The sequence below is a fragment of the Pollachius pollachius genome (assembly GCF_949987615.1).
Source record: "Pollachius pollachius genome assembly, chromosome: 7".
NCBI classification, from domain to species: domain Eukaryota; kingdom Metazoa; phylum Chordata; class Actinopteri; order Gadiformes; family Gadidae; genus Pollachius; species Pollachius pollachius.
The window spans coordinates 22507210-22535133 of record NC_136940.1 but is presented as its reverse complement, the minus strand read 5'-3'; the positions used below and the strand labels follow the sequence as shown (position 1 = coordinate 22535133).

Genomic DNA, 27924 nt, shown 5'->3' with positions numbered 1-27924 from the left:
CTGTGTACTGGTGCCCTTCTCATATTGATTGTATTTATAAGTTACCTTACGCATTCTGAATTGCACTTATGGGGTACCTTGTGATTTGCGTTCTGGTGTGTAAAACAAAATCAACACACTCATTGCCTTGTTACCATGATATATTGGATTTTGAAACCAACACTACTGTGTACTACTACTTTTTATGCTCAGGTGGAAATTATTTAAAACGTGACATATTATTAAATCTGGGAAGAGTTTTTGAAAGGGTTTTCAAGCATGGAAGAACTATTTGCCCTTACGTACATGCCATGTTTAAATGATTAAAATAATACAAAGAAGAGATTGTTGGTGGACTGCGAGAGTCAGATGCTGTGAATGGAGACATATTGGGGCATACATGTTTCAGTGTGATAAACGATTGATTTGGTTGGCTGATGTGTACCCTATTCACCTAAGCATGGCGGGTATGAAGTGAAAGTAAGCTTAAATCAATATTAGACCAGATCCACCTGGCATTGACACTTATTAACAAATTAAAGTAAAATGGCCTCGAGGATTAAGGGTCCAACTACCAATGTACTCCAGTAAATTTAGTTTTTAGTATTTATGAGTAAAAGGTGCAATTGACTGGTTTGATTGGTCGCTGTTGGTTGACTGGTTTGATAGGTCGCTGTTTACGCATTTTCTGTGGAACAAATAGCCAAGGAAAGCCGGTGCAGTGGAGAGGTTTAAGCAGGTGGCGGCGCTGCCGACTCCTTTCGTTCCGTACCGGAAATGCATACCGGAAATGTCGTGAAGCGGGAAATTAAAAGTTCGTAGGCGGTTGTGTCAAATTTCATTGCATTTCAAAAACAAAGAATCAAAATTTCCTAGCATACTTATTCTAACTCAGGGACGATGTAATTGACAAAGGTGAGCACAACTTCTGTGTGTCTTCCACAAAAACTGACGTAGGTAACCGTCAGCAGGCACATACGCTTCCGTAAACAAACGGTCCTACCCTTCTGCACGGAAACGTCAACGTTACCCGAAAATATATTAGGTGGACTTTAGTTTGCCAGAATGGGGGATGGCAAACTTGTGAACGAATTGAAGAGATGGGCCACCAAAGAGTTTAATTTACCTCCCCAGAGCCTTCCTAATGACGGCTATTTCAAGACGTGAGTATAAAGATAGTGGTCCCTTTGAATCGTCTCCATCAAGTCCATTAAATCAAGTAATATCTTTACTAATGTGGTTCGTCATACAGACTCTGTGTGGGGCCAGGCGCATCCATATGGAAATATATGGTCCAACATGTTTATCAACAGAGGTACGTCTTCAACTGGTTTACTGCACTACTTACGGTAATGATTACTGCTCCGTTTACTTTTTGGCAGGTGTCTGTCAGTAATGGAGTTGATTCATCACGTATTTGAATAAGTGATGTCTAAGTCTTCTCTTTTATTTTTATTTGTTTTCCAGGAATGTGCGGATCATGCGTGGCAATCTTCAATGGTATCCTTTCCGTCATTAAAACCATGACATGTTTATTTGGGCTATAACGTTGAATGTTTTGCCATGCATGACATTCTAATTTCCAACCAAACATTTTCTTGACATTCCTCTCTTCAAGGTACAAAGTGCTTCAAGACAAGGAGGTATGTACAAAGAGGCTCAGTCATCCAATGATCTTGATCACTACAGGCTTGATTTGGTCGTCATTTTAGTCAACATACTCAAATTTACCAAAACTCTTATCCAACAGGGAGCTGCATCAAAGCTACACAATGTTATTTCTCCCAGGTGTTAAGCGAAGCTTGTCACATAATGGCTTTGTTGCACATTTGTGTATTTTTCTAATCAGACTTTCTATGGTTCTATGTATTACCTGCTCAGCTGAAGCAGGTAGAGGGCCAGAGTGAGTCTGCTAAGCGGCGAGAGCTCCAGGAACAGATAGAGCAGCTGAAAGCGGACCTCGGACACCTGGACTCTCAGATCAGCGCCACTGAAGAGCAGCTTGCCACAGAGGGTAATGCTTTATGATGGAGGAAATGCTACGACAGTATTTTCACTTCACTTCACTAAAATCACTTAGGTCTTCCAAATAATGTAAGATTTTCATCTAACTTTCATCTAAATTGTGATGAGTCATTATATTTTGTTTGTATTTATAATTTGAAATGCAGTTCATTTTCTTGAGCATAAGCCCCTTCGGTACCGTCTCTTCTGAGCCTCTACCGTCTGTGTTTCTGAGACGGTCCGACGTGTCCTTGATGAGTGTGTTGTGCTGTTTGACAGAGTGGTCCATCGGCCGTACGTGGGCCCAGGTGGAGGAGGCCAATCTCAGGGAGCTGCTGCTGCAGGCCTTCAGGAGGCGCTGCTCCGGGAACCGGGAGACTCTGACCCAAGACGTCCTCAAGATCAGCAGACACAGCAAGACCCTGGAGCAGTTGGCCAGGTCAGTGAGCACCATGCTACCACTCACAGAAAACACTGCAGCTAATCACATTGCATTTCAAGTCTGTTCAAGAAACGATAATTGTGTGTGTGTGTGTGTGTGTGTTTTTGAATTGCAGAAAGGCTGAGGTTGAAGTGTTGTTTGGGAGTGACTCATCAAACACGCGTGCAGACCAACATGGGTCCAACATTACAGCGGAAGCCCAAGTCCTGGTAAATCATGGCCAACTCCAAGATCAACTTAATTAATACATAGCCAAAAGGTTTCCTAATGGATACCAATTACGTGCAAATTGGCTCTCGTAGACAATAAAGTCTTAAAATGCTCTTAATGTATATTGACTGACTTTTAACAACAAACCACATCTGACCACACGCGTCTCTGTACGACAGCGCTGGACTATTCCCATGAATCAGAATATCTTATTCTAATAGATTCTATGTCTGCCTTCTTAACTTGTTTCTCCTCTCCTCCCAGCGGGATGTTAGAGAGCTTCGTGACCAGAGGGTCGACTTCTTCCAGTCTCTACAGGAGAGTGAACTGAAGACGGCGCCCTCTGCTGTCTCAAAGTAAGAACTGCGGAGGACATCATATTTTGCTGACATATATATTTTTCTTATTTTTCTCCTCCCAGTGCTAAATCAATCTCCTCCCCTCTGTTCCACAGTATGTCCCGTGAACAAAGGACTGTTGTTTTCCAGTATTGGTTAAGTAACGTAGAGGTGTGGGTTCTAGATTCCTTGCATGTTACCATACATTTTTATGCATTAGTGCTATGAGCCACGTGACTGCTGCTTCGCTTACTTTCTAATGTTTTTTCTCTTTTATATTTGTAGAAGCTGCTTAGTTCTTATCCGTCAAACCAAGTGCTTTCAGCGATGCAGTTCTTGGCCTCCAGACAACAAAGAGAGTTGGAGGAGAAGATGGCCTCTCTGGACGTCACTCAGGATGTGTCCGCTCTTCGGTACATTAATCGGACGTAATCGCCTGTTCAATAAATATTTAAAATGGATGGTAATCGAAAAATGTGTTGTTGCTGTTTCTGTGTTTCTCTAAACTTTTTACTATTTTAGGTTCCGCTATGAAAGCAACCAACTGCTAGACATCTCGAGGGCAGAGGAAGAAGAGTTGCCCCCTGTTAAGCATTTACTGCAGGTGCTATATCTATCTACATTATATATTGATATCCCGAATGCAGAAAAACACTTGCACTTGCAAATTACACATTCTCAGTGAGTGCAATTAAGGATTAACCATGCACTGACATTAAGAGCGACAAATGTGAAGGAAGATCAGTTGATCATTAACATTCTATACAGTCTTTAAATTAATAGAAGTTGCATTTAAAAATTGTGGTCAGAACTTATCCTAAACCACTGGGCTACCAAAGTTTTCCGTCAAGACAAGTGTCTGTGATTGCAGGATGCGTGGGAGGACGTTGGGAACAGTTACATGGAGTTGACCCAGACCCGCCTGAGGATCCAGAAGCTGCAGACCCAACTACAGGTCCACCAGGGAGAGGCTGAGCAGGAGGTGTCTGTTCTGGGGGATGAGCTCCACGTCCAATCCCCTGCACTGTGAGTACATGCACAGCCCCTGCTCTGTCCCCTGGATGTTCACAGCTAGATAGTACAGTTTCACAGTTGTGAACAGAATCAATGTGCTGAATTTGTCTCGTTAATGTGGGACGGCCCTTTGTTCAAAGCTAAAGTTTTGTTGACCAGGCGAAAACAAATTTCGTCCGCCATGATTGTCCTAATTTGCTATAGCCATCGTTCATTATAGCTGAAGACACCAGAATGGCTCTCAGGTCTTACAGGCCTAATATTTCCTCTCTAATGATTGCTGTGTTATTGGCCTTGAATTCCCTCCCAGTTCAGTGTTTCAGCTTGAACTCAAATGTGAGATGCAAACAGCGGCCACGGACTACATCAGAGACCGCTGTTTGCAGTATGATCAGCAAGCAAGGAGTCGGCAGGAGGCTCTTCGAAACCTCCGGTACCAGTGGCAGAGCATCTTGGACTTCAGGAGACTTGTGGTGAGGAAACAAGCAGGACAAAGAACCAGATCTTCCACCCCCCTTCTAAACTTCTCTCTGAATCAATCTTTTGGGTTTGGAGTCCTGTGATGTTATGGCTCGAAATGCAGTGCTATTGGGATGGCATGTGGAATATATTTCTCTCTTCCTCTACACAGGATGCCAGGCAGGAGGGGATCAGAGGTCTCATTAAGGGGAACTCTACAACTAAGGCTGATCTGATCCGTCTGCACAAAGAGGTGTGAACTTTTTTATTATCCGTCTAGCATAGAGGGTGTTAAGAGGAGGGCCCACTTCGTCTAAGAAATTAAATGTAATGTTGTCCTCTATTTTTGTGTTGGGTGTCTGTTTTAAATACCATGTGAATGTTTATCTTATGTGTTTGTCATAATAGTGACATACAAACTCTAAAGTTCCTTTGGTCTCTTTGGATTCAGTTGGGGAAATTTGTTCAAGACGAGCTGATGCCTCAGTTTGTTGAGGTTATCACTGCAGCCAGCAAGCTACGAAACTGCATTTCCCAGGAGGCCAGGCAGTTTGGAGGCATTTCACTTTCTGCTCTGGACCGAAGGACTGTTGAAGAGTAAGCAATAGTTCCCCTGTAGTTGTTTTATAAGTTTGTGTACTTAGGTTAGCTGTATTATTATTATGATATATATATATATATATATATTATTATTTTCTTTTGTGGATTTTGATACTTTTTTTAAATGCATTTGTTTCAGAGTCGAAAGGATCCCTGCATCATGTTTGTCCATCTATCGTTTGCAGTCTCCTTCCTTCCACAGCTTGTGCCAGAGCTTGTCATTTCCCCTCTTCAGGGTAAGATAACATCGTTCCAAATTAACTTTTAACCCCCTAGTGGCTGTTTCTTGCTGGTTCTCTGGCTGTCACAGTGCATGATCCAAATTGTATGGTGTTGGCTAGGGGGTTCGTCTTCTAGCTGAAAGGGACCGGGTTTGATCCCCATTAGCCTCACCCAGATCCAAAACCCCTTCCGGCTCCTTAACGGCCTGTATCTGATGTCCCATGACGTTGCTTCTGGTAAAAGCACCTGTTAAAGGAGTAAACTCTAGTTAGGTTGAAATCTTCCTCTCTTCCTCTCCGACAGGCTCCAGAGGAGCTGTGTTGTCAGGTGCGCTCCCAAGACTTTGAGCTGCGATTTCTGCGCCAACTGTTGCGCCACCACAACACTAGTTTGCACAAAGTACAGAAACAAGTGGAGCTGTTGCACGCACCTGACCAGAAAGGTGAGTTTAGCAAAGACAACATGTGCAGACATTGTCAACATTGTTTTCGTTGATGTGCTGTATTTTGTTAACCCAAAACAGGAAATGGAGGAGTCAAAGCATACCAGTGATGCTGTAATAAAACGGGCGTAACCATTTCAAAGAGATGCAGACTTTAAAATATGAATATAGAGTAGTTTTGAGATTGTTATAGTATGTACAAATACTGAGGAAGAGTGCATTTGAGTCTCCACTCAACATTATTATTAAAGTGTTTTCAAATGCTGTCTCCTACACAGCCCTGCTGGCTAAAGTCACAGAAGAAGATCAGAAGCTTCTGAAGACTATGGTGCCAAGGTCCAGAGAGCTGTCCCATCGTTGCACCGAGGGCTTGTCCTACTGCAACCAGGTCAAACTGGACATCAATCACTGGTCGGTCAATATACCTAATTTGAATATCCTCATTTGAATATCCCCAAAATACTTTGACTTGTACATATCCCTTGACTTCATTGTGATTATATGAACTGATCCTAAAATACAAGGTTAACAAACATGCGTTTAAGATTTGACTGTTTAGTTTTTTGTCATCTGCAGATGTTTTCTTAATATCTCCATGGGCTCTATTGTGTCCCTTACAGGTGGGATCAGCCAGCAAAGAATGTTCTTCCTCATCTTCAGAAAGGTGAACTGACTCTTCAGCAGTGGCTTCAGAGGTGGAAAATAGCAGCAGAAACCACATAGCGTTTACCAAACCCAAGTTTGGAGAGCTATGTCTCCTGATTACCGAACGGCTGCTTGGAAGAGCCGATAGATGTCATATGACGACATGAAGACTTTGTTTCGCGAAATTCACAATTCAGAACCGAATTATTAACCATCATTTTTCACCGCAATAAACGTTTTAATCTTCAAGTCACTCTCCCTTTGTGTTTTTTTTCAATGTCGTGGGGGGAAACTGGCTTAATTACCTTATGTCGATTCAATGACTATTGACCGTTGTTTTGCTGCAATGACATTGGTTATGGGTTAAGAGAACGGCTAAATGTTGCTTTTTGATGGAGTAAGGTTTCTTTGTAGCATTGAAGGGGGTGTGGAGCAACCTGAATGTCTTGTGAAGTTGACTCCGCCTCTCTGTGCGGCTGCGCAGTACAATACTTTACTCCTACTCGGGCTTCCGGACGCCAAGACAGACCTCTACCGCCGAATTTAAAGAGACAGTCAATAGTTATTTAAAATAAGACAATCTGCAACCATTGTCTCTAAGGTTGTTTTCGGAGCCTTCGTTTTTCGGGGCTCGATATCGGCTATTATTTTTTCGCGATAATGACGTTCCATCAAAGTCGCATCGAGTAGTAGCGTGATTGACATTAACCTCCATTCTGGTGGATTTTCCGTCTTTACGTTGTGCGGAGACTGTCCAGCTAAGCAAGTAGCGTTAAACGTTGCTTGCAGGCTGGCTCCCCGGCCAAAGGGGAGATTTGTCGGCTAGCCAACAACTGGAGATAGACCAAAGCTTCCTTCTTGTCAAGTTGTGGTAACAGTTAGTGGCTTTAAGCCTCCTGTCGCCGGGATAATGGCGAAGATACAGGCACATAGCAACACGAAGCAAATAAACCAAATTCAAGACAAGCCTTACGTTGTGACACAAAAGCAAGTGCAACAACAACACTTCCAAAAACTGAAGGTAAGGGGGCGAATGGGAGAAAGGGGAAAAGTCCTTCTCGGAGTCAGAACCATTTTGTTGCTCGGATCGTTGCATGGTATTTGCGGCTTTCTCTCTCTCTCTCTCCCTCTCTCCCGAGTCACAGTGCCAAGTGTAAAAGCAAAGGGCTAGCTAACAGTAGTTAGCTTGGACGCCTGCGAAAAGTGAATCGTTCGCTAAATAGCCCGAGTAAACGAAGGGTAGACTCGGGGGAAAGATTGAAATAATGAGCCGAAGTCATCGCCGTGGAGACACACGCACATCGTAGCAGTTCTCCTATCCACATTGTGGATCGTAGCCACCGTGAGCTAACTCCGACCTGTTCGAAGTTCCCCCTTGTTCGTTTTTCACCCACCCTGAACAAAGTGGAGGACGCGAGCTGGGTTAGCTCCAAACGACTAGTTCATTAGGTTAGCTGGTTCATTAAACGCTTATTGGGATTATTACTACACCCATTGACAGTGACCCATTAGTCCAACTAGCCAGCGTGCCACTGTTGACTTGTGAGACTGTAACGTAATGCATAATACGTGTTCTAATGATATGCAGTCGTTGCAAGACGGGCAGCTGTTGTGGTAGTTATTGTTAAATCACTGGTTTTGGACTAGCGTAGGCTAGGCTAATCCTCGACAGTCGTGGGTTTCTAATTACAATGCTTTGTGTGTGTGTGTGTGTGTGCGTGTGTGCGTGTATACATGTTTGTGTGTGTGTGTGTGTGTGTGTGTAGACATTTTCATTCTGGGTTATGGTGGTGGTTCTGGTCGTAGCCACCGCACACAAGACAAAAGCGCAGTGCTGTTTGTGTACACTTTTGTTTGATTATTTATATTTTCCATTGCGCTACTCGGCGGTAACGCTACTGTAGTTATTCATGCATCGCGTCACTTGTCAATGGATCACAAAACGAATGTGTAGTTGTCGGTACTTGCTCCGTTTGCAAATGGCATGAAGGAAATACAATAAAGCATATTTTTTACCCCACCGTGGTTAGAATTTCAATCGCCTGTGTTATCACACACGGGGTGGCAACGTTATCAGACATTAACTCTCAGGAGACAGCTGAAATGTTGCTATGCCATTGTCATGTTAAACCGCGCAGTGAAGCCAAGACTGACATCACTTCTGCTCAGACGGCACTGGCATGCTTGTGTTGATTTCTATTTGTGTCTCTTATTCGATCTCATAGGTTGAAGATGCCTTGTCATATTTGGACCAAGTCAAAATACGATTTGGAAATGACCCTGGAATATACAACAAGTTTCTCGACATCATGAAGGAGTTCAAATCACAGAGGTATTTATCATTTGCACATAGACAACACTGCCTTTGTTCAATAGAATCCTAAATACGACGCTCAACATGACACTCAAATTGTAAAATATTTTCCTGATGCTTTGACTTAAAGATGACATGCAAACAATTCAAGTAGAGTATACAGAATAAAAATATGTATTTTTAACAACTTGATGTATTAAAAAATATATAAAATATTTATGATATCCTTCTTTCGTTGGAGCATTGTGTCTTTAGTGTTAAATATAGAAGACTGTATCTGATCTTGTCAGTTAGGTCTCTTTCTGAAACACTCTTTCTTTACACACTACATGGTGGCTAATCTAATTTAAATGACTTCCTCTGCGAAACATTGCACCACTAAGAATAAACTGAAAACTCTGCCCATTCTCCAATAGCATTGATACACCGGGGGTGATAAATCGTGTGTCACAGCTCTTCCATGGGCACCCAGACCTGGTCTTGGGCTTCAATGCCTTCCTGCCACCGGGGTATCGGATAGAGATCCCCAAGAACGGCATGGTTTTCCTGCAGTCTCCCTTCTCGACCCAGGTGAGTTCCTCCACAGCTTTAATGGGCCTAGACTCTACTCTGAGGAGCACTTTTAATGCAGGAAACAATGAATCATCTGGTACGGGGCCTGACTTGTTGTGTGAAAATGCTCCTCTGGTGTCTGGGACTGGTTGACATTTAGCAGTAACGTAGGACAGGGACACATTACATGGCCCAGTGAAGTTTCTCCAGAAACATTCCTTGTCAGTGCACACTCTAATGTTCCCTGGTCTTTTATTTAGACCTAGCTTTCAGTGTTTCAGCAGCCCTTTTTGTATTTGTACATTTAGTAGCTTCACCTGACATACCGTAAAGAGAATATTATATATTTATCTAAACATAATGGTAACATAAAAAAACGTCCTGTTGCCATCTAAAGTTTAGTTATGATCCTCAAAGAAACCAAACAGGGCCATACCGTTTTCTCTGAATAATGTTCCTTCACTTGCAGCGATTCCCTAACTGCTCATTAATAGGTGTTGGGTGTCTTGCTCAAGGATGGTTCTAGGGAGACTCCACTAAGAGTCCTCTCTGCTGGGAGTCCGACACAATAACCACCCCCATTGCATACTGTGCAATGGGTGCCCTGTGATTAATTCTTCTTTTTCTCTTTCACCCAGGCTACCCAGCATGGAAAGGCCATCTCCAGTCCCACATCCGCAACCCCATCTGGCAGTACCTCCGCTGCCCACACCGAGGCAGGCTCTACCCAGAGCACGGACGCCACGGTGGCCCCATCAGACACCCTGTCCTCCTCGACCACCGCCGCCACCAACACCACCACCTCTTCCTCCTCCACCACCGCCGCAGCCACCACTCCAGACACCCCCAGCAGACTCTCCCTCCCGCTGGCTGGCAGAGACGGCCAGAACCAGGCGTCCGCCACCTCGGCGTCGCCCCCTGCCTCAGAAGCTAGCCCCGTCGAGTTTGACAGCGCCATTAGCTACGTCAACAAGATCAAGAACCGCTTCCTGGACCACCCGGAGATCTACCGGTCCTTCCTGGAGATCCTGCATACATACCAGGTATTGACAGCTACGGTGAGCTGAAGTGATGTGTAACCGTGTATGCTCAGATATCTCTTTCTACAGGTGTGTTTGTGCCGAGTAACAAAAAACAGTGTTTACCAAAGTCCAGCGTTGGTCACTATATTTGACTACCAGCGATTAAGGGCCCTGGGTTAAAATGCAAATATCCGCAGGCTACCTTGAGGCATCCCTGATTGAGATGCCTGACCGGCTCATTAATTGCATCCAATAATATGGTGAATGGACTGCATTTATATAGCGTTTTCCTAAGCATTCATACACACATTCACACACCGACGGCGGTGTCACCCATGCAAGGTGACAGCCAGCTCGTTGCGAGCAGTTAGGGTGAGGTGTCTTGCTTGTGGACCCCTCGACACTCAGCTAGCGAGAGCCGGGGATGGAACTAGTAAATTGCGTTGGATTAAAGTGCCGTCAATTGTTAATAAAAAACGGGCAATGATTTTACAAATGTGTGTTATTTGAACCCCCGTCAGAAGGAGCAGCTGGAGGTGAAGGAGGGGCGGGGAAACCGGGGCACCAGCGGCATGACGGAGGATGAAGTGTTCTCCAAGGTGGCCAGCCTCTTCAAGGGCCAGGAGGATCTGCTGGCCGAGTTCGGACAGTTCTTACCGGATGCCAAGAGATCTCTGGTCAGTGGACTTTAAAAAACATAAATATGTATTTCTTAAGTTGTGTTAGCATCTTATCCTAGCGATCTTTGTTGCGTAAGGGGAATGGGTTGACCTAGCGATTGTTAGTGCTCGGCACTGGTTTTTATGAATATCATTACTGTACTGACAGCAATATATTGTTGTCTCTCTTTCTTCTGATAAATGTACATATTGCAAGCCGCTTTGGAAAGAGTCTGCTAAATGCCCTAAATCTAATTATAATGTTGTCATGTTGGGTGGGACGGAAAAAGACGCTGATGCTGAAACGATTAGCGTGGCAAACAGAAAATGTGTCAATTATTTTTGTTTGTTACATTTTATGTTTTTTTTGACATCGCTGGGGATGGTGCACGTATATTGTTTGCAAATATGCTTTTACTTTCAAAACAACAGTCCACGTTTTCCATTAGTAGTGGAAGTGTCGTAGAAAAGGTTTTCTATTTTTTCAGATAAAGTATGAAAAATAATATACAAACAAATGTATGGACACGACTTGTTGTTTGAGCAATAGTAAAAAAGATGTAAATATTGGAACTTTAGCTTTATTGTGTGTAGCTTCAAATGGAGAACCCCCCCCCCCATAAAAAAACTCACAAAAATTACATATACCTCTACTTTTCTACTATTTAGAAAATAATCGTATTCATTCTTTTTCTGACTCACATTAAAATGTTGCTTTCTATTAATATTTTTGAACAAAAGGTGTCTAAAAATGACTAAACCCGCATTTTTCAAAGACAGATCCACCAGTTGAAATCCCCATGTACTAAGTGCTGTCTACCCCCTCTGCCACAGTTCACAGGAAGCTCCCTAACCGGGGGGAAGGAGCCTCTGAAGAGGCCAGATGAGGACGACATGCTGAGCAAACAGAGCAAAAAGAGGCCGAGGCCAATGCTGCTGACACACATGACCCCGCTGCTGAAGGTACGGCACACAGTGGACGAGGCACCATGGAGGAACACTGGTTGTAGTACCATGGAGCCCTGGTGCCATGCATTATCACTGAGTTGCTTGCTATGCCCGCACACATATTAAAGTAGCCGTTAATCGTTAAGTACACCATATGATTACTGCAGCGCAGGTTTTGATCATGGTTTTAGAAATAAATGGAGGTATCCGAGCCACTTAAAAGTAAATGTTTTATGTTTATGTGCAAAGCTACCTCGGTATTGTTAAACCTTGTAGTGAGTGTGCTTTACTGCTTCATCTCCAGGTGGTTCACTGTATCACTGTGTGTGTGTGTGTGTGTGTGTGTGTGTGTGTGTGTGTGTGTGCACGTGAGATTCTTAATTTCATAAAGAGTGGACTTACCACAATGAAAGTCTTAATGGGGAACACACCTGTTTAATAATAGTGGACTTGAAGACTCAGATTTATAGATACACACCAAAGAATTATGTTCCCCCGATTCTAAAGCCAATACGTTGTGCTGTTTCGGTCCTTCCCATCTGGGCAATGATTGACAGCCTGCAGCCGTAAGCCTGTCTTAAGCAACAGTGCCTCAGAGCCAATGATGTTGAGGCTCTGATGAAGGTCACAGACCGCGTGTGTAAAATCCCATTGTGTGGGTGCACCTCTCCTGCTCAAATCCTCATGGTCAATCGTTTTTACGTTTTGAGTTGGACTGAGTTAAGTCATCTGGTATAGCGCAACTGTACCAGTAAAGCCGGTCTTCAGCTGACTGGGATAAGGGAATTTCCTGTAATTCGGGAAGACAATGAAATTATCCCCAGGCAATCAAAGTGTAACATTAAACTGCAAAAGATGTGGCTCTAACTGTTACTAGCATAAAGGGAGAATAACCTCCTTTTGGTTCTTCATCCAAATTAGTTGAGGATAATCATTTTGGCTGTGTTTTACTTTTCAGAAAAAGATGAAGTATTCTTGCACCAAAGATCAGTCCTTTGCCTCGGTTGGAAAACATGGAGTCTTGCGCGAGTTCACTTTCTTTGATAAGGTGAGGCATTATTTTCCAACCCAAAACTTTTTAATGTGGGTGAATTTCATTCATTCATTCTTGGTTTTGACAAATTCGATTTATCCCTTCCCGAAATGTGTTGTCTTCAATTATCCAGTCACGTAAGCCTAATGCACTCTTTAAGGTTACCTATGATTGTTTTTTTTTTTACCCCTTTTCTTTCGGTTTTCTCACACTCAGGTTCGCCGCCTGTTCAAAAGCCAGGAGGTGTACGAGAACTTCCTGCGGTGCATCGCCTTGTTCAACCAGGAAGTGGTCTCAGGAGCCGAGCTTCTGCAGCTGGTCACTCCGTTCTTGGGGTGAGAGCACTGAGAAGCACTTAGACGGGAGAACGACTGGATGGTGGATAACGATGCATGTGATGGCCGACTTAGGAGCGACTTAGTAATTATATTGCCTCTGAGAAAGTGGAGAATGCACCAACACCTCTGTCTAAGGGCTTATAAAAGAGGCACGGTGATATTACCGCGGTAAAGGGCAGGCAAGGCCGAGCATGCTGCTTTGTTGGATTTCTTTATGGTATTAAGAGCATCTTGTATCATTTTCTGAGCGAACCAAGCACTTGGAAGTATTTCTTTCAATGGTACGGCTATGTGCAATGAACATTTTATTTCTATTCATACTGACCCCATATAATCGTGAGGTCCCCGGTCTCCCTTTTTTTTATATCAACGCATTATAAGGTCATCTTTAATGTTTCATCTCTTTGCAGGAAGTTTCCGGAACTCTACAGCCAGTTCAAGTCCTTCCTCGGGGACAAAGAGCTCGCTCACGGCCCATCAGGCCTGTCCGATCGCTACATGGAAGGGGGAGGGGGCCGCGAGGTGGACTACGCCTCCTGCAAACGCCTGGGCTCCAGCTACCGGGCGCTGCCCAAGACCTACCAGCAGCCCAAATGTAGCGGGCGCACTGCCATCTGCAAGGAGGTAGGGCACTGTTTACACGCCCAGGGTCTCAAGTAGGAAGCAAGGGGCTCTATTGATGTGATTGGGATTGGATGCCGATCAAGTTCCCCGAGTGCTTTCGTCATTTTAACACGGATGTTATCGAAACCAATGTGCTGCATGACGGAAGTTGTTGCTGCAGGCACAAAGAGAGGCAATCTCCAACCTTACCTCTAACCTAACCTGTGATGGAGCGGGGTGCTCTGGAACCGATCACACAGCTCAAACCGTAACCGAATTAGCTTGTCATTTTCAATAAAGAGTAAGGATAATTAACTTGAGGAAACCAAGGAATGTACCAGTAAAACCAACTAACTATCCAAAATTACGCTTAGGTCATTACTTTTATCAAATGGAAACAAACCACTTTCAGGAGGATTCCCTTAATATATATTGAATAAATAGGTCCGGCAGTTAATTAAATACCAACAATAGCATTAGGACTAATTTGGATGTTAAACGGCATTGCATATCCCCTGAGGAAAGAATCACGGTCTTGCTCCCTGGTTCATGCTTGACTTGAAGAATAACTCTTTGCCCCACTGCAATATCCACACCGGCTCCGCTCAGCTCAACACGGACAAAGCAATCGGAGTAAAAGACTCTTGAAGGACATGCTGTTTTTCTCGAGGGGAACAACACAATTACTTAAAAACAATAGGTTTCGAACAAAGCGTTTCATTTGTTATTTTTACTCAATGAGATCGCATTGGACCTGTTTGTGGACTTTTGACTCAGAGGTTTACGTTTGTGTGCGTCTTGTGTGTGTTTGTGTAGGTGCTGAATGACACCTGGGTATCATTTCCCTCCTGGTCAGAGGACTCCACGTTCGTCAGCTCCAAGAAGACTCCCTACGAGGAGCAGTTGCATCGCTGCGAAGACGAGCGGTTTGAGGTATGCATGTCACGACAACCCCTCCTTTTCAGCGCTTCTTGGGCGCCTGCCAGAGGAACAGTTTATCATTTCGCTGCTACGTGGTTAGCCGTGCTCATCTTTTACTTTCACTCTTTTGTAAGCCTTCCCTTAATACCGGGAAAGGTACCGCTGCTACAACTACATTCTTATCCTAGCCATCTTGGAATGGGTTAACCTAACAATTGTTAGTACTTGGTCCTATGAACATCCTTACTGTGCCGACGCCGATATATAGTTGTTTCTCCTTCTTCTGACAAATGTACTTATTGTCAGTCGCTTCGGGTAAAAGCTAAATGTAAATGTACTGAGGTCCAAGGTTTCATATCGGTGATTCCTTGCATTAATTCCCCCCCCACCTCCCCCCTAGCTGGACGTGGTCCTGGAGACCAACCTGGCCACCATCCGTGTGCTGGAGAGCGTCCAGAAGAAGCTGACGCGCCTGTCTCCCGAGGACCAGGACCGCTTCAGGCTGGACGACTGCCTGGGGGGCACGTCGGAGGTGATCCAGCGCCGGGCCGTGTACCGGATCTACGGGGACAAGGCCCCGGAGATCATCGAGGGGCTGAAGAGGAGCCCCATCAGCGCCGTGCCTGTGGTCCTGAAAAGGTCAGCATACGCGCCGTGTCGATCCTCGTGTGATGTTATGCGTCCTCTTAACGGGTTCATGTTTTTATTTTTTTTAAATGAAGGGAATAAGAGGACTTCTTAATCAGCTCTGCTGTTAGTGTTGGGCCAAAGAACCCAAAGTGAAGGATCTGGGTGGCGGCATGGTTGGTTAATGAGACGCTATCTTTGGTTTGAATACCAGACCTGGACTGTGTAACCTTTTCACCGCAGGCATCACGTTTGTTCAAAGTTATTTGTAACTTTTTCACTGCGGTTATCACCGCAGTGAAAAGTGATTAGTTCTCCTCATAAAAGTCTCTCACCCACCATCCAAATCCAGCCATGGGATTTTCTCTTTAAGTTTGATCCATTGACGAAAAGGCAAGGACATCTAATGTTCTACTGTAATATATGCAACAGAAGTTAAATTTTGGTGCAGCTTCAATGTTTTTTTAAGGTATTAATAAATGATTTGACATTGTAAAATACCAGGCTCATTTCAGTGAGACAATGAAATAAAAGAGCCTTTGTTGTTTCCGAAGCAGATTGTCCGCACGTATGCATCATCAGAAGCACTTTATTAATAGAAAGCCGTTAGTCAGCAGCTGTGCATATGGAAACGCGCACAGGTTCACACAAAGGCCTCAATGTGTGCTTATGATAATGCACCGAAGTGCAAATCAGAACGCAACATGTCCTCGCACTTCTTGGAACAGCCTGTACCGTCGGCGTGGCGTGTGTCTCATGGTGTTTCCAACCCAGGCGTCTACTCGCTCCCATACAGGTTGAAAGCCAAGAAGGAGGAGTGTGGGGTGGTGTGTGTCTTAAAGTGTTTTCAACCCAGCCGTATTCTCGCTCCTACACAGGTTGAAAGCCAAGGAGGAGGAGTGGAGAGAGGCACAGCAAGGCTTCAACAAGATCTGGAGGGAGCAGTACGAGAAGGCCTACCTCAAGTCCCTGGACCACCAGGGGGTCAACTTCAAGCAGAACGACATGAAGGCCCTTCGCTCGAAGAGCCTTCTGAACGAGATCGAGAGTGTTTATGACGAGGTGAATGTCTAGCTGAACGTCGTACGGGTTTAGTCCCATTTTGAATTAGGGAATATTTAACAAAAACTATGTCCACAATAAAACCACCTGCTGATATTGATTTCAAAGGAATGCCTGAAACCATACGGAGAAGTATTTCAAAGAGAGTTGTTTTGCATGCTGGATTAAGTCAAAGTAATTCATCAGGATGGTTCTCTATATCTGTGACCAATAAGAGTAAGGTCGTGAAAAAGTGAGCACACCCAATTCCGACTCAATATCGTTTCAGCTAATCTTTCAACAATCCTTGCATATTTAACACACATGTAAATGGTCTGCATAAATACAGCGCTTTTCGAGCCACTCAAAAGCGCTTTCCAATATTGCCTAACATTCACCCATTCATACAAATACCGACGGAGGTCTCAAGTGGTGACAGTCAGCTCGTTGGCAGCAGTCAGGTTGAGATGTCTTGCTCATACTCTCTAGGAGGAGCCGGGGATCGAACTAGCAACCTTCCGGTTACCAGCCAACCCGTTCTACCTCCTGAGCCACATGCTGTACTTCCTGCAAAAGGGCTGCTGCTCCGGATCCACTGTGCACTGACACCCACTCTAGACGAGGGCATAACCTGGTTGCTAATAGTCAAAGCAGGCTTCGTGTCCCGGGGGTTCACGTAAACCCATTTACCCCCATGGATTCAGATTAGTGGAAAAAGCTGGCTCATCAAATCCTTTTATGTTCACGAGGGGAAGTACTCTACCTTTTTTGAACCATCCCTCCCTCTCTTTAACCCCCCCCCTCCCCCTCAGCGTCAGGAGCAGAGCACGGAGGAGGGGGGCGTCGGCCAGCAGGGCCGCAACGGGTCGGGCACCGCCGTGGTCAGCGAGCCGCACATGGTGTTCACCTACGAGGACAAGCAGATCCTGGAGGACGCGGCGGCGCTCATCATCTACCACGTCAAGCGGCAGCCCGCCATCCACAAGGACGAGAAGGAGCACATCAAGCGCATCATCCAGCACTTTGTCCCCGACCTGTTCTTCGCCCGCCGCGGCGAGCTCAGCGACACCGAGGACTGGACGGACGAGGAGGCCGACGCGGAGGAGGTGGCGGCCGGGGACCGGGGCGGCGTCGAGAGGGGCGCCGGGGATAGAGGAGGCGCGGGCCTCGGGCATCCCGCTGCCGCGGCCGTCCCTGCGGCGCCAGCGGGCGGAGGGGTCCTGGCCCCCGGGAGCCAGACCCAGGCGGCCCAGCCCCAGCAGCTCAACGGGGAGTCCCGGCGGAGACGCTGCAGCCCCTCCCAGCCCACCGACGCCGAGCCCTCCCCCACCAGCGGCCCGCCCCCCACTGCGGGAGGCGTCCCGTGCGCCGCCTCCACCTCCCCCGTCCCCGCCCCCACCATGACTACAGCCACCCCCACCACGGACCCCAGCGACCCCTCCCCCATGGAGACCGGCGCGCCGCCGCCGCCGGCGGAGAAGGTGGACCTGCGCGACCCGGAGGCGGAGCACCAGAAGGAGCTGGACGGCGTGTACAACCTGTTCTTCGTCAACAACAACTGGTACTTCTTCCTGCGGCTGCACCAGACGCTGTGCTCGCGGCTGCAGCGCGTCTACCAGCAGGCGGAGCGGCAGCTGCTGGCGCACCGCGCCGAGCAGAGCCGCGAGAGGCTGCTGCTGGCCGAGGGCCGGCGGGACAAGGCCTGCGACCTGGCCATGGAGCTGCGCCTCAAACAGCCCAGTACGTACGCCCGACGCCGCTCCACACGCTTATAGAGATTGTCCCCATGTCATTGTTTTTTCCTTCCCATTTCCTGAACTTGAGTGTCAGCCGAGACTACATACCGATACAGCATCTAGCATTGTAGCTACTCATAGCACTTGTTCTTATTTACATTTACATTTACATTTAGGGCATTTAGCAGATGCTTTTATCCAAAGCGACTTACAATAAGTGCATTTGTTACAATAAGTACAATTGTCATAAGAAGTGAAACAGTATATCGCTGTCGGTACAGTAAAGACGTTCATAGAACCAAGTGCAAGTATTACAATCGCTAGGCTAACCCATTCCCCGTGTAAAGCAGCGATAGCAGCTACTGTAGATGCTACACAATTAAGTACCTTGAATAAGTGCAATGTACAAGTGCCAGGACGTACAACATTCAATGGTGGCTGTGCATTGGTTTCTATGCAGAGAACCCTGTTAGAAACCTGGTTTCTAACAGGTGAGTTTTGAGTCTTTTGCGGAAGCTGGTGAGCGACTCTGCGGTCCTGACATCGGTAGGGAGCTCTTATTGAAGGGTTCTGTTACGATGACAGCAATGTATAGTCGGTTCCCTTATTATGAAGATTATTATTTTTTTACATTTATAATCTATAATTATAATAATACATTCGTATTCTAGTAGCTAAGCCTCCATGTTTTTTGGTATCTCAAATGCATGTAGGTCGGAGATGACGCGTTTTTTAATTCCATTTTTCGAACTGGTTGTTCAGATACTGGTGTCTGAACAAGTCTATCCGCTTAGTACGTGAGACGCTGGGTTCCAGAGTTCCCTGTCGCTGATGGGGGAGCTTCGACCTAATGAGGAAATGAGAGATGGAAAATGAATTGAGCAACATATCTGCAGTTGTCTGGGAATAGAGTGTTGCGTGAGCGAGCAATGTTTTAATAGAGGTGGTGGCCCTCATTTTTGTTTAAACGTCAAGAGATCTTATCCTGTTAAGCAATAATACACTCAAAAGCTGATATCATGATTTAGTAACATTTATGGTTAAAACGAGTGTGTACGTTTCATCCTCCATAATGGGGATTTGAAGCAACAAGCTAGATATTGAAAAATATTGAAAAATTTCCATGGCTCACAAACATTGTTGAAACTCTTTTAACAACAAAATGATAACAGCTTTTGGTGGGCGTTTTCTTGTATTTGAATACATAATTGGACTACCAGGCTTTCCTGCCCATGTCCAAATGTCCTCAAATATTGGTAATGTTGATAGTCAGTATAATGTGCTTGGAAATGTGCTCCAGAGAGGTCTTTCTTTCGCCTTTCGGATCTGGCCCAGGAACAAGGTATTTTCTCGTGACATTTGAGTACAGTGTTTCCGGGGGACTTGGGGAGAACGAGGTTGAGGCAGGGGGCACCTGAGAGAAAAGGATGTAAATGTTACAGGAGTGCACCCCCCGGCCATCTGTTGGCAATCTCAATCTCCAAACAGAAGCCAGGCTCCTTGTTAATCTCTTTTGAAACCGTGCTGTTGTGGACACATCGCACTGTGGTACTGTAGGCCGCCATGTGTTAGCCCTACTGCGGTGGTTAGAGTTAGAGCGGGTTGTGGCTCAGGAGTTAGAGCGGGATGGCCGGTAACCGGTAGGTTGCTAGTTCGATCCCTGGTTCCTCCTCGCTGAGCCTCGAGGTGTCCCTGAGCGAGACGCCTCACCCTTACTGCTCCCGACGAGCTGGCTGTCGCCTTGCATGGCTGACACCGCCGTCGGTGTGTGACTGGGTGAATGGTAGGCAATGATTGTAAAGTGCTTTGAGTGGCCACCGGTTAGAAAAGCGCTATATAAATGCGTTCCATTCACCATTACCATTTACTGCTGGGCTAGCCCTACTGCAGCAGGACTCTGTTTTAAACGCAGTCCATGTGTGTTGCTGTCCGCAGGTGAGGTGGAGCTGGAGGAGTACTACCCGGCCTTCCTGGATATGGTGCGTAGCTTGCTGGACGGCAACCTGGAGTCCAGCCAGTACGAGGACACGCTGAGGGAGATGTTCACCATCCACGCCTACATCGGCTTCACCATCGACAAGCTCATCCACAACATCATCCGTCAGGTAGGCCCCGCGGCGGAACGGCCCCGCGTCGTGTGTACTTGTTGCACTTGCTCATCTCGGTTAGCTCAAGAAATAATACAGAAGAGAATATAGATTGTTATCGAAATGATGATGCATGCATTTTTAGTATGGGTGGTCCCAGTGGGAATTTAACTCACAACCACCGCAACGTTAATGCTGTGCTCTACCAAATATGTTACACAGGGCCACAGAGTGCGAGTGGCCCTGGAGTGGCCCAGTTAAGTAGAGTGTTTTTGCGGAGACCTCTGGCAAAAATGATGCAGGCACCATCAGAAGAATGTGTCTACAAAACAGCCCCAACGCAAGCACATTAACAGTGATCTGGCCTGCAGGCCCTGGTGGTTGAAAGAGAGAATAGAGTGATTCACAAAGAAACATTATTTTATGCTTATGCTGGTGGAAAATGTGACTACCCCAGAGACATGAGACATGTAACAATTGATTAGTAATGGAGGCCTGTACATCTGATTACAACATGGTTGATCGTTTGAATATATCCAGAAAAGTTTTGTGAAAGCACATAGGAGGGTTTTGTAAAGTATACCGAATGTACGGTGTAAATACATTTTTCTTTAGGAAGGGTAGTTGAAAGGGAGCCTATTTTTACAAATAAATGCTGAATGCTAAAATTATTAAATTAAATAGCTTGTGTTGAAATATCTTCCGAGCAGAAAACACGGATCTGAGGGTGAAACGTTCTCAAGGGCGACGAGCGCTGGGTGGGAGACTTTTATTTATGCACACGCTCAACAGTTCACCCATGTTAAACGGCTGCAATGGAACCGGTTACAAACCAGCTGGGACAAACGTTGCCAACAGTAGATGTAACATGATGAACGGGGAAGCAAGCGGAAGTCGTGCTTAGTAGATTACAAGCAAGACAATCGTGTTGACCTTTTTAAAGAGACACCCGTGTAGAGATTCAGAAGTATAAACAAGGCTTGAATGTCAACCCTGGTGTGTAAGAGGACATCACCCTGCACACAGGCTACAGCCTGCACCTTTTATGCTAATGATTTTGTGTGTGTGTGTGTGTGTGTGTGTGTGTGTGAGCAGCTGCAGCACCTGGTGAGCGACGAGGTGTGTCTGCAGGTGGCAGACCTGTACCTGGCAGAGAGGAAGAGGGGGGCCGCGGGGGGTAACCTGTCCTCCCAGTGTGTCCGGTCGGCCTGGGAGACCAGCTTCCAGTGGAAGGCCGAGAGAGTCATGGCCGAGGAGAACTGTTTTAAGGTGAGACCAGATGACTCCTTCATGATTCATGTGTTATGATGATGCACTAGAACAAGTTCAATAGAGGTGGATTCAGTGGTTGGAATTAATAATAGCTTTATTTATAAAGCACTTTTCAAAACAAAGTTACAAAGTGCTTAACAATAAGAACAGATCATCCAAGACAATAAGAACAATGCAATACAAGATATTACAAGATGAAATACAATACAACAAGATCCAAAACATAAAATAAAACAGATAAAATAACAAAACAAACAAGAAAGGAATGTAACGAAACAACGTCGACTTTTATTTCGGTCCTCATTCATCTCAGCAGCGATCGATGCAAAGCACGATCACCTTCCCATTAGGTGTGAACGGTTAGCGTAGGCTTTTGCTTTTTGGATTGATCTCGAACCGAAACAACTCGAAACTGAAATGATCTGAGGAGTGTTGGATGGGATTGGAGCGGTCGGTTCCACCTGAGGGCACCGAGGTGACGGTTCTGCTGCTGCTGCCTCTGTGTGGTCCCCAGGTGATGTTCATCCAGGACAAGGGCCACGTCTCCATGAGTGTGGAGCTCCTGGACACTGAGGAAGCCCAGGCGGACGACCCGCTAGACGTACAGGTACGTAACGCCACACCGCCTGCGTGGGTGCGACGTGTCTGCTGGTATTCACCACCCTGAACGTGACCCTCGACTCTTAAACACCTCTTATGCACTTATTGTGTATTGTATGTCCTGGCTCTTAATGTATGGACTTATTGTATGTTTGTATGTCCTGGTACTTAATGTACGCACTTATTGTATGTTGTACGTCCTTCTACTTAAAAATAGTACTGAGCACCGTGCAGCATCTTATCCTATTTGTTCTATATAAGGAATGGGTTAAAATGTTTAACGAATGTTAGTGCTTGGCACCTGGTTCTATGAACATCCTTACTGTACCGACAGCAATATATACTGTTCCTCTTTCTTCTGACAAATGTACTTATTGTAAGTCGCGTTGGATAAAAGCGTCTGCTAAATGTGAACGTTAATGTCTCGGTCTCCCCCCCCCTGCAGTGCCTCTCCAGCTACATGGAGCAGTTCGTGGGAGCCGAGTCCAGCCTGTGTTCTCAGGCCGACGGCTACTTCTTCAAGCCTGTCTTCCTGCCAAGGTAGGAGTCCACCCAAAAACACGTACAAACCCTGCCGCACTTTTGGGGAACAAGAGAAAGTGTTGTGTAAACTCGGAACAAAGAATGAGGCCTTTGACGCGAATGGGTATAGCTCCCTGAAGCCAGAGAACGGATCCGTCTTGAGAAAGGCCTCAGGACTCTGATCTTCATGCGTCACCGCAATCATAGCCGTGTTTCATGGTTGTGCTAAACGGGCCTGAAATAGCGGGTAAAGGGGAGAGTCGTTAGCTTCCTTTTAGTGTCCCAAGATGCCCCGCTCCTATTGGGTCAATCGGGTCCAGCCCTTGAATCTCCTTCCTCCAGATCAGCTCCGGTGAATCCATGGATCAGTCTTACCTTCACTCCATGCTGCAGAGTTTCGATCTCTAAGTTCAGGGCCGTTCCTTAAGGCACGGAGCAGGGCTCTGTGGCTGGGGAGGGACTGTCCACTTCCCAAGCACACCGATGAGCCAATCAGGGAGTGGTTAGAGCTGTGCCACGGAGGGCCACGGAGCAGCAGGGGATGGTAGTACCGTCCCTCAATTACCTCCAGCAGCCCCTGGCTGTGGTGGAGTTGTTGCAGTCCCTGGAGGTAAAAAAAACACCCCCCCTCTCTCTGAGGAGGGTTTGGACTCCAGGGAGACTGCACAGCATGTGCTTTATCCATTTTCTATTTTCTATTGTGTGGATTATCTGGATGGCTTTAGCTGTCCTCCACTCCTTTCATGTATCTTTAGAGGGGCTGATGCTGCAGAATGGATCGCCTTTTTGAAGATCAAAACGTTTTTCATATATATATTCATACCATTATCATCTTACCATGACATAATCTAGGTCAGTCACCTTCGGGTGAGTCAGGTCATATTTGATCATTTATTAATCAGAGAGAGACCGGTATAAAAATGAGCAATACAGTTTATCGATATAACAACATTTGAAGATTAGACGCCATAAAACTAATCCTCGTGGGAAGATGGATCGATGAAGTCTGCCCTGATGAGGTCTAGGAAGCTGGTAGTGATGGTTGTAATATCAGCAAATTTCTTGGCCCTTGAGGACACCTTCTCTTTCACTGTAGACAGGGGGACACACACACGCACGCAGACCTACTGCGCACAATTGTGCTCCTGTTTTAATGCACGAGTTCCTGATTGGCTGAGAGATAAAGGGGAGGGGGCTTGCAAGACAGTGCCGGAATTCTGAACCCAAACATGAGCAACTCAATTCAATGTTGTTGTTTTCTTCAGCTGCATTTGGGGGGGGGCTCAAGGGGAAAAGTCATGACCCCCTGAGCTAGGTCCTGAAAGTCCTCCTCTCCCCCCCACATAGGAATCTGCGGCACTTCCGGCGCTGGCAGGTGCGGCAGGTGGAGGCCATGCGCTGCCGGAGGGAGTGGCACCGCCAGCTTGGCGTGGAGAACGCCGGCAGCCTAGACTGCCGCTTCAAGCTCAACACCCACAAGATGGTGTTCGTCATGAACTCAGAGGACTACATGTACCGCCGAGGGGCCCTCGTCAAGGCCAGGATGGTGAGTTACAGCGGCCGCAATGGGACTTGAGTCAGACGGCCGCGCTCCGGCGATACCCTGCGGATAAGGATCGCTCGTTCGGATCGCAGTAGTCGTCCAGTACTTAATCACGATCACCGGTCACTCGTACATCTTTTTTTTATATCTGTTATTGCGGTTTACCTTTTAGTCCTTTGACTTTACCCGAGGCAGCCGACAATGATTCAAATGCATGTCGTTAGAGAGCAGGTAGAGGTAGAGTTACGGTTGGACGTCGACGCAACACAAGGGGGTTTACTGACCCATTGCGTCCTTGCGGACCCTCCTTGCGTCCACCGCAAGGGCCTGACGTGCGCCTCCAAAAAAATATGTAACCTTGCGTTGGGGCGACGCAGCAGAAAGGGCTGTGATTGGTCCGCTAACATAAACCCGACGCAGAACCAAAGCAGGTTCACGTCTCTGTCGAAGCAACTGCGTGGTCATTGCGTTGCGTCAACGTCCAGCCATAACTCGACCTTAAGGGTCGGGGCATCTTGCTCAAGGACGCCTCCCAGGTAAGATGTGAAACATTTGCAGAGCGACCCTCAGTACCTTTTACGCCGGGAGTGGCCCTCCTCAGCCACCATGACGCCGTTCAGCCTGCCACGGTCATCATCCTGACCGCCTTTCCTTCTCTCTTCCTTCCTTCAGTCGCAGCACAAAGTGGCGGTCACCCAGCACGAGCGCTTCGACAAGTGGCACCAGGGCTGGCTGGCCAATCACGTGAGCCCGTCGGCGGAGCGCTCGGTCCAGCGCTGGCTGATGGGGGAGGACGAGGAGGACATGATCCCCTGCAAGACCCTGCTGGTGGCCACGGAGCTAAAGGGCCAGGCGGTCAACAGGTACCAGGTGCACTACAGCGGGAGCAAACCCCCCGCCTCGCCCTGAGACCCCAGGGGGAGAGACGGGACGTACAGTACATGAAAACATCAGCACACACACACACATTCACGCACGCACGCACACACACAAACATGGGAAGGACTGCATGGAGCGCACATTCTTACACTACGAACAGACCTAAACACTCACCGGCTGCGTTCTCGAACCTACCTCCGCAAGGCGTTCACTCATTCACCTCCCCGCTCTCCCACTCCCCCCCCGAGGAAGAGGAGAGAATTACAATGTAATTCCTCCCGAGACGCACGACGGACTCACCGATCGCAGACGGCGTCCTCCGTCAAGGTAGCGCCCCCACCCCCCTCTCGTAGCCCCAGTAACACCACCAGTCCCTCGTGGGAGTGGGAGTCCGTGAATGAGTGCACAGCCGACAGGGGGCAGTGGAGAGTGAGAACGGGAGAACCAATGGGAGAGCCTCCCAGCCTGGGTGAACTTTGCCCTTACCGGTCTCTTGTGCCGGTTGTGCAGACCCCCGCCGTCCCTCTACCCGGGTGCGGTGGGACAGCACACAGAAGCTCTTCACCACCATCCACACATGGAAGACCGTCCTCCCTTCTCTGGTGGCAATCAGTACTACAAGCTGTCTGGACTGATGGACACACAGACAGTGGAGAGATTAGAAGAAAAAAAAAATGAAGAAAAGAAAAATCATGGAGTTTGTTTTGGAAATGTGAATGTCTTTTTCTTTACTCTATTTTTTCTTTTTTTCTTTTCTTTTTTTAAGTCCATCGTAGTTTTTAGCTTCAACGCCAGAGAGCCTTTTGCTTGTCGGATGGTCGGTTTATGTGTGTTTATACAGAGAGATACGGTTAATGTGTGTACGTATGTGTCCAGCTCTTTTCATTTCGTCTCTTTGTATGCACAGTACAAAGTGGACGACTCTAGTAATTGCAGTATTGCTGTATGTGCATAGATACAACAGTGATTCTGTATTTTATAAGTGCATTTACATGGGTATGTTGATCGATGCATCTAAAGATTATATGGTTCTTACGGTGTTTGCTGTCAGCCAGCTCTTGATGTTTTCATTTGGTTTATTCTTTTTGTTTGTGGTTTTCTTTTCTCCTTTTTTTTTTGTGTAGTAGCGAATCTAAACAAGTTATCTAGGGTGACAATAAGTCCTTAAAAAAATTGGTTCAAATGGTATGAAACATCCAAATTATGTATCATAGTCTTGATTTCACCAAAATGTTTACTTTACTTTGTCTTCTTTTTGCATACTGACATTGAAAATAAAAGCAAGATATCAGTGTTAAAAAAAGAATGTATAACATTTATCCTGTATCAGTTATCATGAAATAAACAACGTAGTTGTGACCTTCTTAAATGTTGTCATGGTCTGCATTTGTTGTTTCGCTTTTGTAATAGATTTTTTTTGTGTGCAAGGTAGTGGTTAAAGCTAGGGTGGGTAATTTTTTTACTGTAATATTTGGCAAAACTGTCATAATAGCAAGTCAGCTATATGTGGGTGAAGTGCTCTGCGAATATCTGCCCATTACTTTGCTCTCCCCTGCCTCTGTGTGCCGCCCCCAAAAATTGCCACCGCTCATGTACACTTTGACCAATCAGAGCGAGGCTCTGATTCTCCGTTCTTATTGGCTGTGGGACTGTCCGTTCACCTTGCCAACGACGTTGGTGCGTCCCTGCGTGAGCGTTCACGAGCCTAGCAGTCTTACAGTTTTGCACTACTACGCCGACAACAAATGAATAGCAATGTCTTCGTCAACGGCCCCTAAATTTCCCATTCCCCGGATACCAACAACTAACACCGCTAAGAAAAAAAGAGGAAAGACACGTGTTGAAAGGACAGCTACTAAAAGGGAGGCGGAGAGACGTAAAATCGGACGCTGAGATGGCTACATTTCTTATAGACAGGTAAGGAATAGTGATATCTCTCCATGGTATATTGTGAAGAATATGTAAAGTGTCGGCTGGTATGTTTTTTTACTAGGCAGAGCCACGATAACTTACATTACGGTTCTGTAATGTAACCGTTTCAATACGGTTCCGTAGGATGTCTTGCATCGGCCCATGGTTCTTTTCCGGTCCGTTTTATGTGTTAGTTATGGTCACACTAACCTGTCGGAATAACACAGATTGTGCTCACACGTCGCCTAGGCCTCAACGCAACTGTGGATAATGTCCGAGTCACGTTTGTGTAAAAGCTGCTTTGACACAACTGCCAAGATAAGCACAGCGAGGGAAGTGTAGCATATGATATTCCATGTATTGTTATAACGTTGTTGCAAGCTAGCAGCAGCCTTGCTAAGTTTCGCGATCGCTTTAAAGTGACGGTTTCCTTGTGTGTTTTACCCGAGAATTGAGAATTACCTCGGTATCGGACATGGTGTTTCGTCTTCCTATCAATGTAACTGAATTCACATGAACGCGCATAACTGACGTTCGGAGGGAGGAGCTACAGCAGGTAGGGCGTGGCAGGGAGGGACCAGAGAGAACACAACGGAATCTCAACGGCTGTTTTCTCCAAAATTACCCACCCTAGATTTAATTCAATAATTAGTTCAATAACACGCCTAAAACACTGATTGGCGTTTATGGCATATTACACAGCATACAAAGCGTTTCCGCTTCCGCTCCTTCCGCAAAGGAAATCCCACCCTAACCCCACACGTGTGTTGTGTTTCTGTATTGTGCTACTTTCTAACTGTACTAATAACGGTTTTTCATTTTTATTTATGTGACCGGCACTAACATTTAGATAGAGCGACAGGCAGCCCGAAATTCAGACATTCAACTTGTGCATTTAGTAAACTCGCTGACCCATGACAATGACCCATGACAACAAATCAGGGGCCTGAGTGTAATATAG

The 27924-nt window shown here is 46.3% G+C and overlaps 2 protein-coding genes across 2 annotated transcripts; both read left to right on the top strand.

Moving 5' to 3' along the window:
- The first annotated feature begins 812 nt into the window (after positions 1 to 812).
- Positions 813 to 6574, top strand: haus5 (HAUS augmin-like complex, subunit 5). The gene is made up of 19 exons (XM_079740087.1): positions 813 to 1142; positions 1232 to 1294; positions 1447 to 1479; positions 1598 to 1622; positions 1861 to 1993; positions 2263 to 2422; positions 2541 to 2634; positions 2900 to 2991; positions 3090 to 3144; positions 3259 to 3386; positions 3496 to 3577; positions 3845 to 3999; positions 4298 to 4460; positions 4619 to 4699; positions 4898 to 5043; positions 5186 to 5282; positions 5572 to 5710; positions 5989 to 6121; positions 6331 to 6574. The coding sequence occupies exons 1-19, from the start codon at positions 1045 to 1047 to the stop codon at positions 6431 to 6433; spliced, it is 1980 nt and encodes a 659-aa protein (XP_079596213.1). The 5' UTR covers positions 813 to 1044; the 3' UTR covers positions 6434 to 6574.
- Positions 6575 to 6879: 305 nt separating this feature from the next.
- Positions 6880 to 26421, top strand: sin3b (SIN3 transcription regulator family member B). Its single transcript, XM_079739530.1, has 19 exons — positions 6880 to 7376; positions 8581 to 8687; positions 9086 to 9239; positions 9860 to 10264; positions 10765 to 10920; positions 11737 to 11865; positions 12809 to 12898; positions 13100 to 13218; positions 13632 to 13845; positions 14641 to 14757; positions 15146 to 15384; positions 16251 to 16434; positions 17226 to 18153; positions 20085 to 20254; positions 21332 to 21505; positions 22023 to 22115; positions 22554 to 22648; positions 23978 to 24176; positions 24846 to 26421. Exons 1-19 carry the CDS (start codon positions 7266 to 7268, stop codon positions 25080 to 25082), a joined length of 3921 nt encoding a protein of 1306 aa, XP_079595656.1. The 5' UTR covers positions 6880 to 7265; the 3' UTR covers positions 25083 to 26421.
- Positions 26422 to 27924: the final 1503 nt, after the last annotated feature.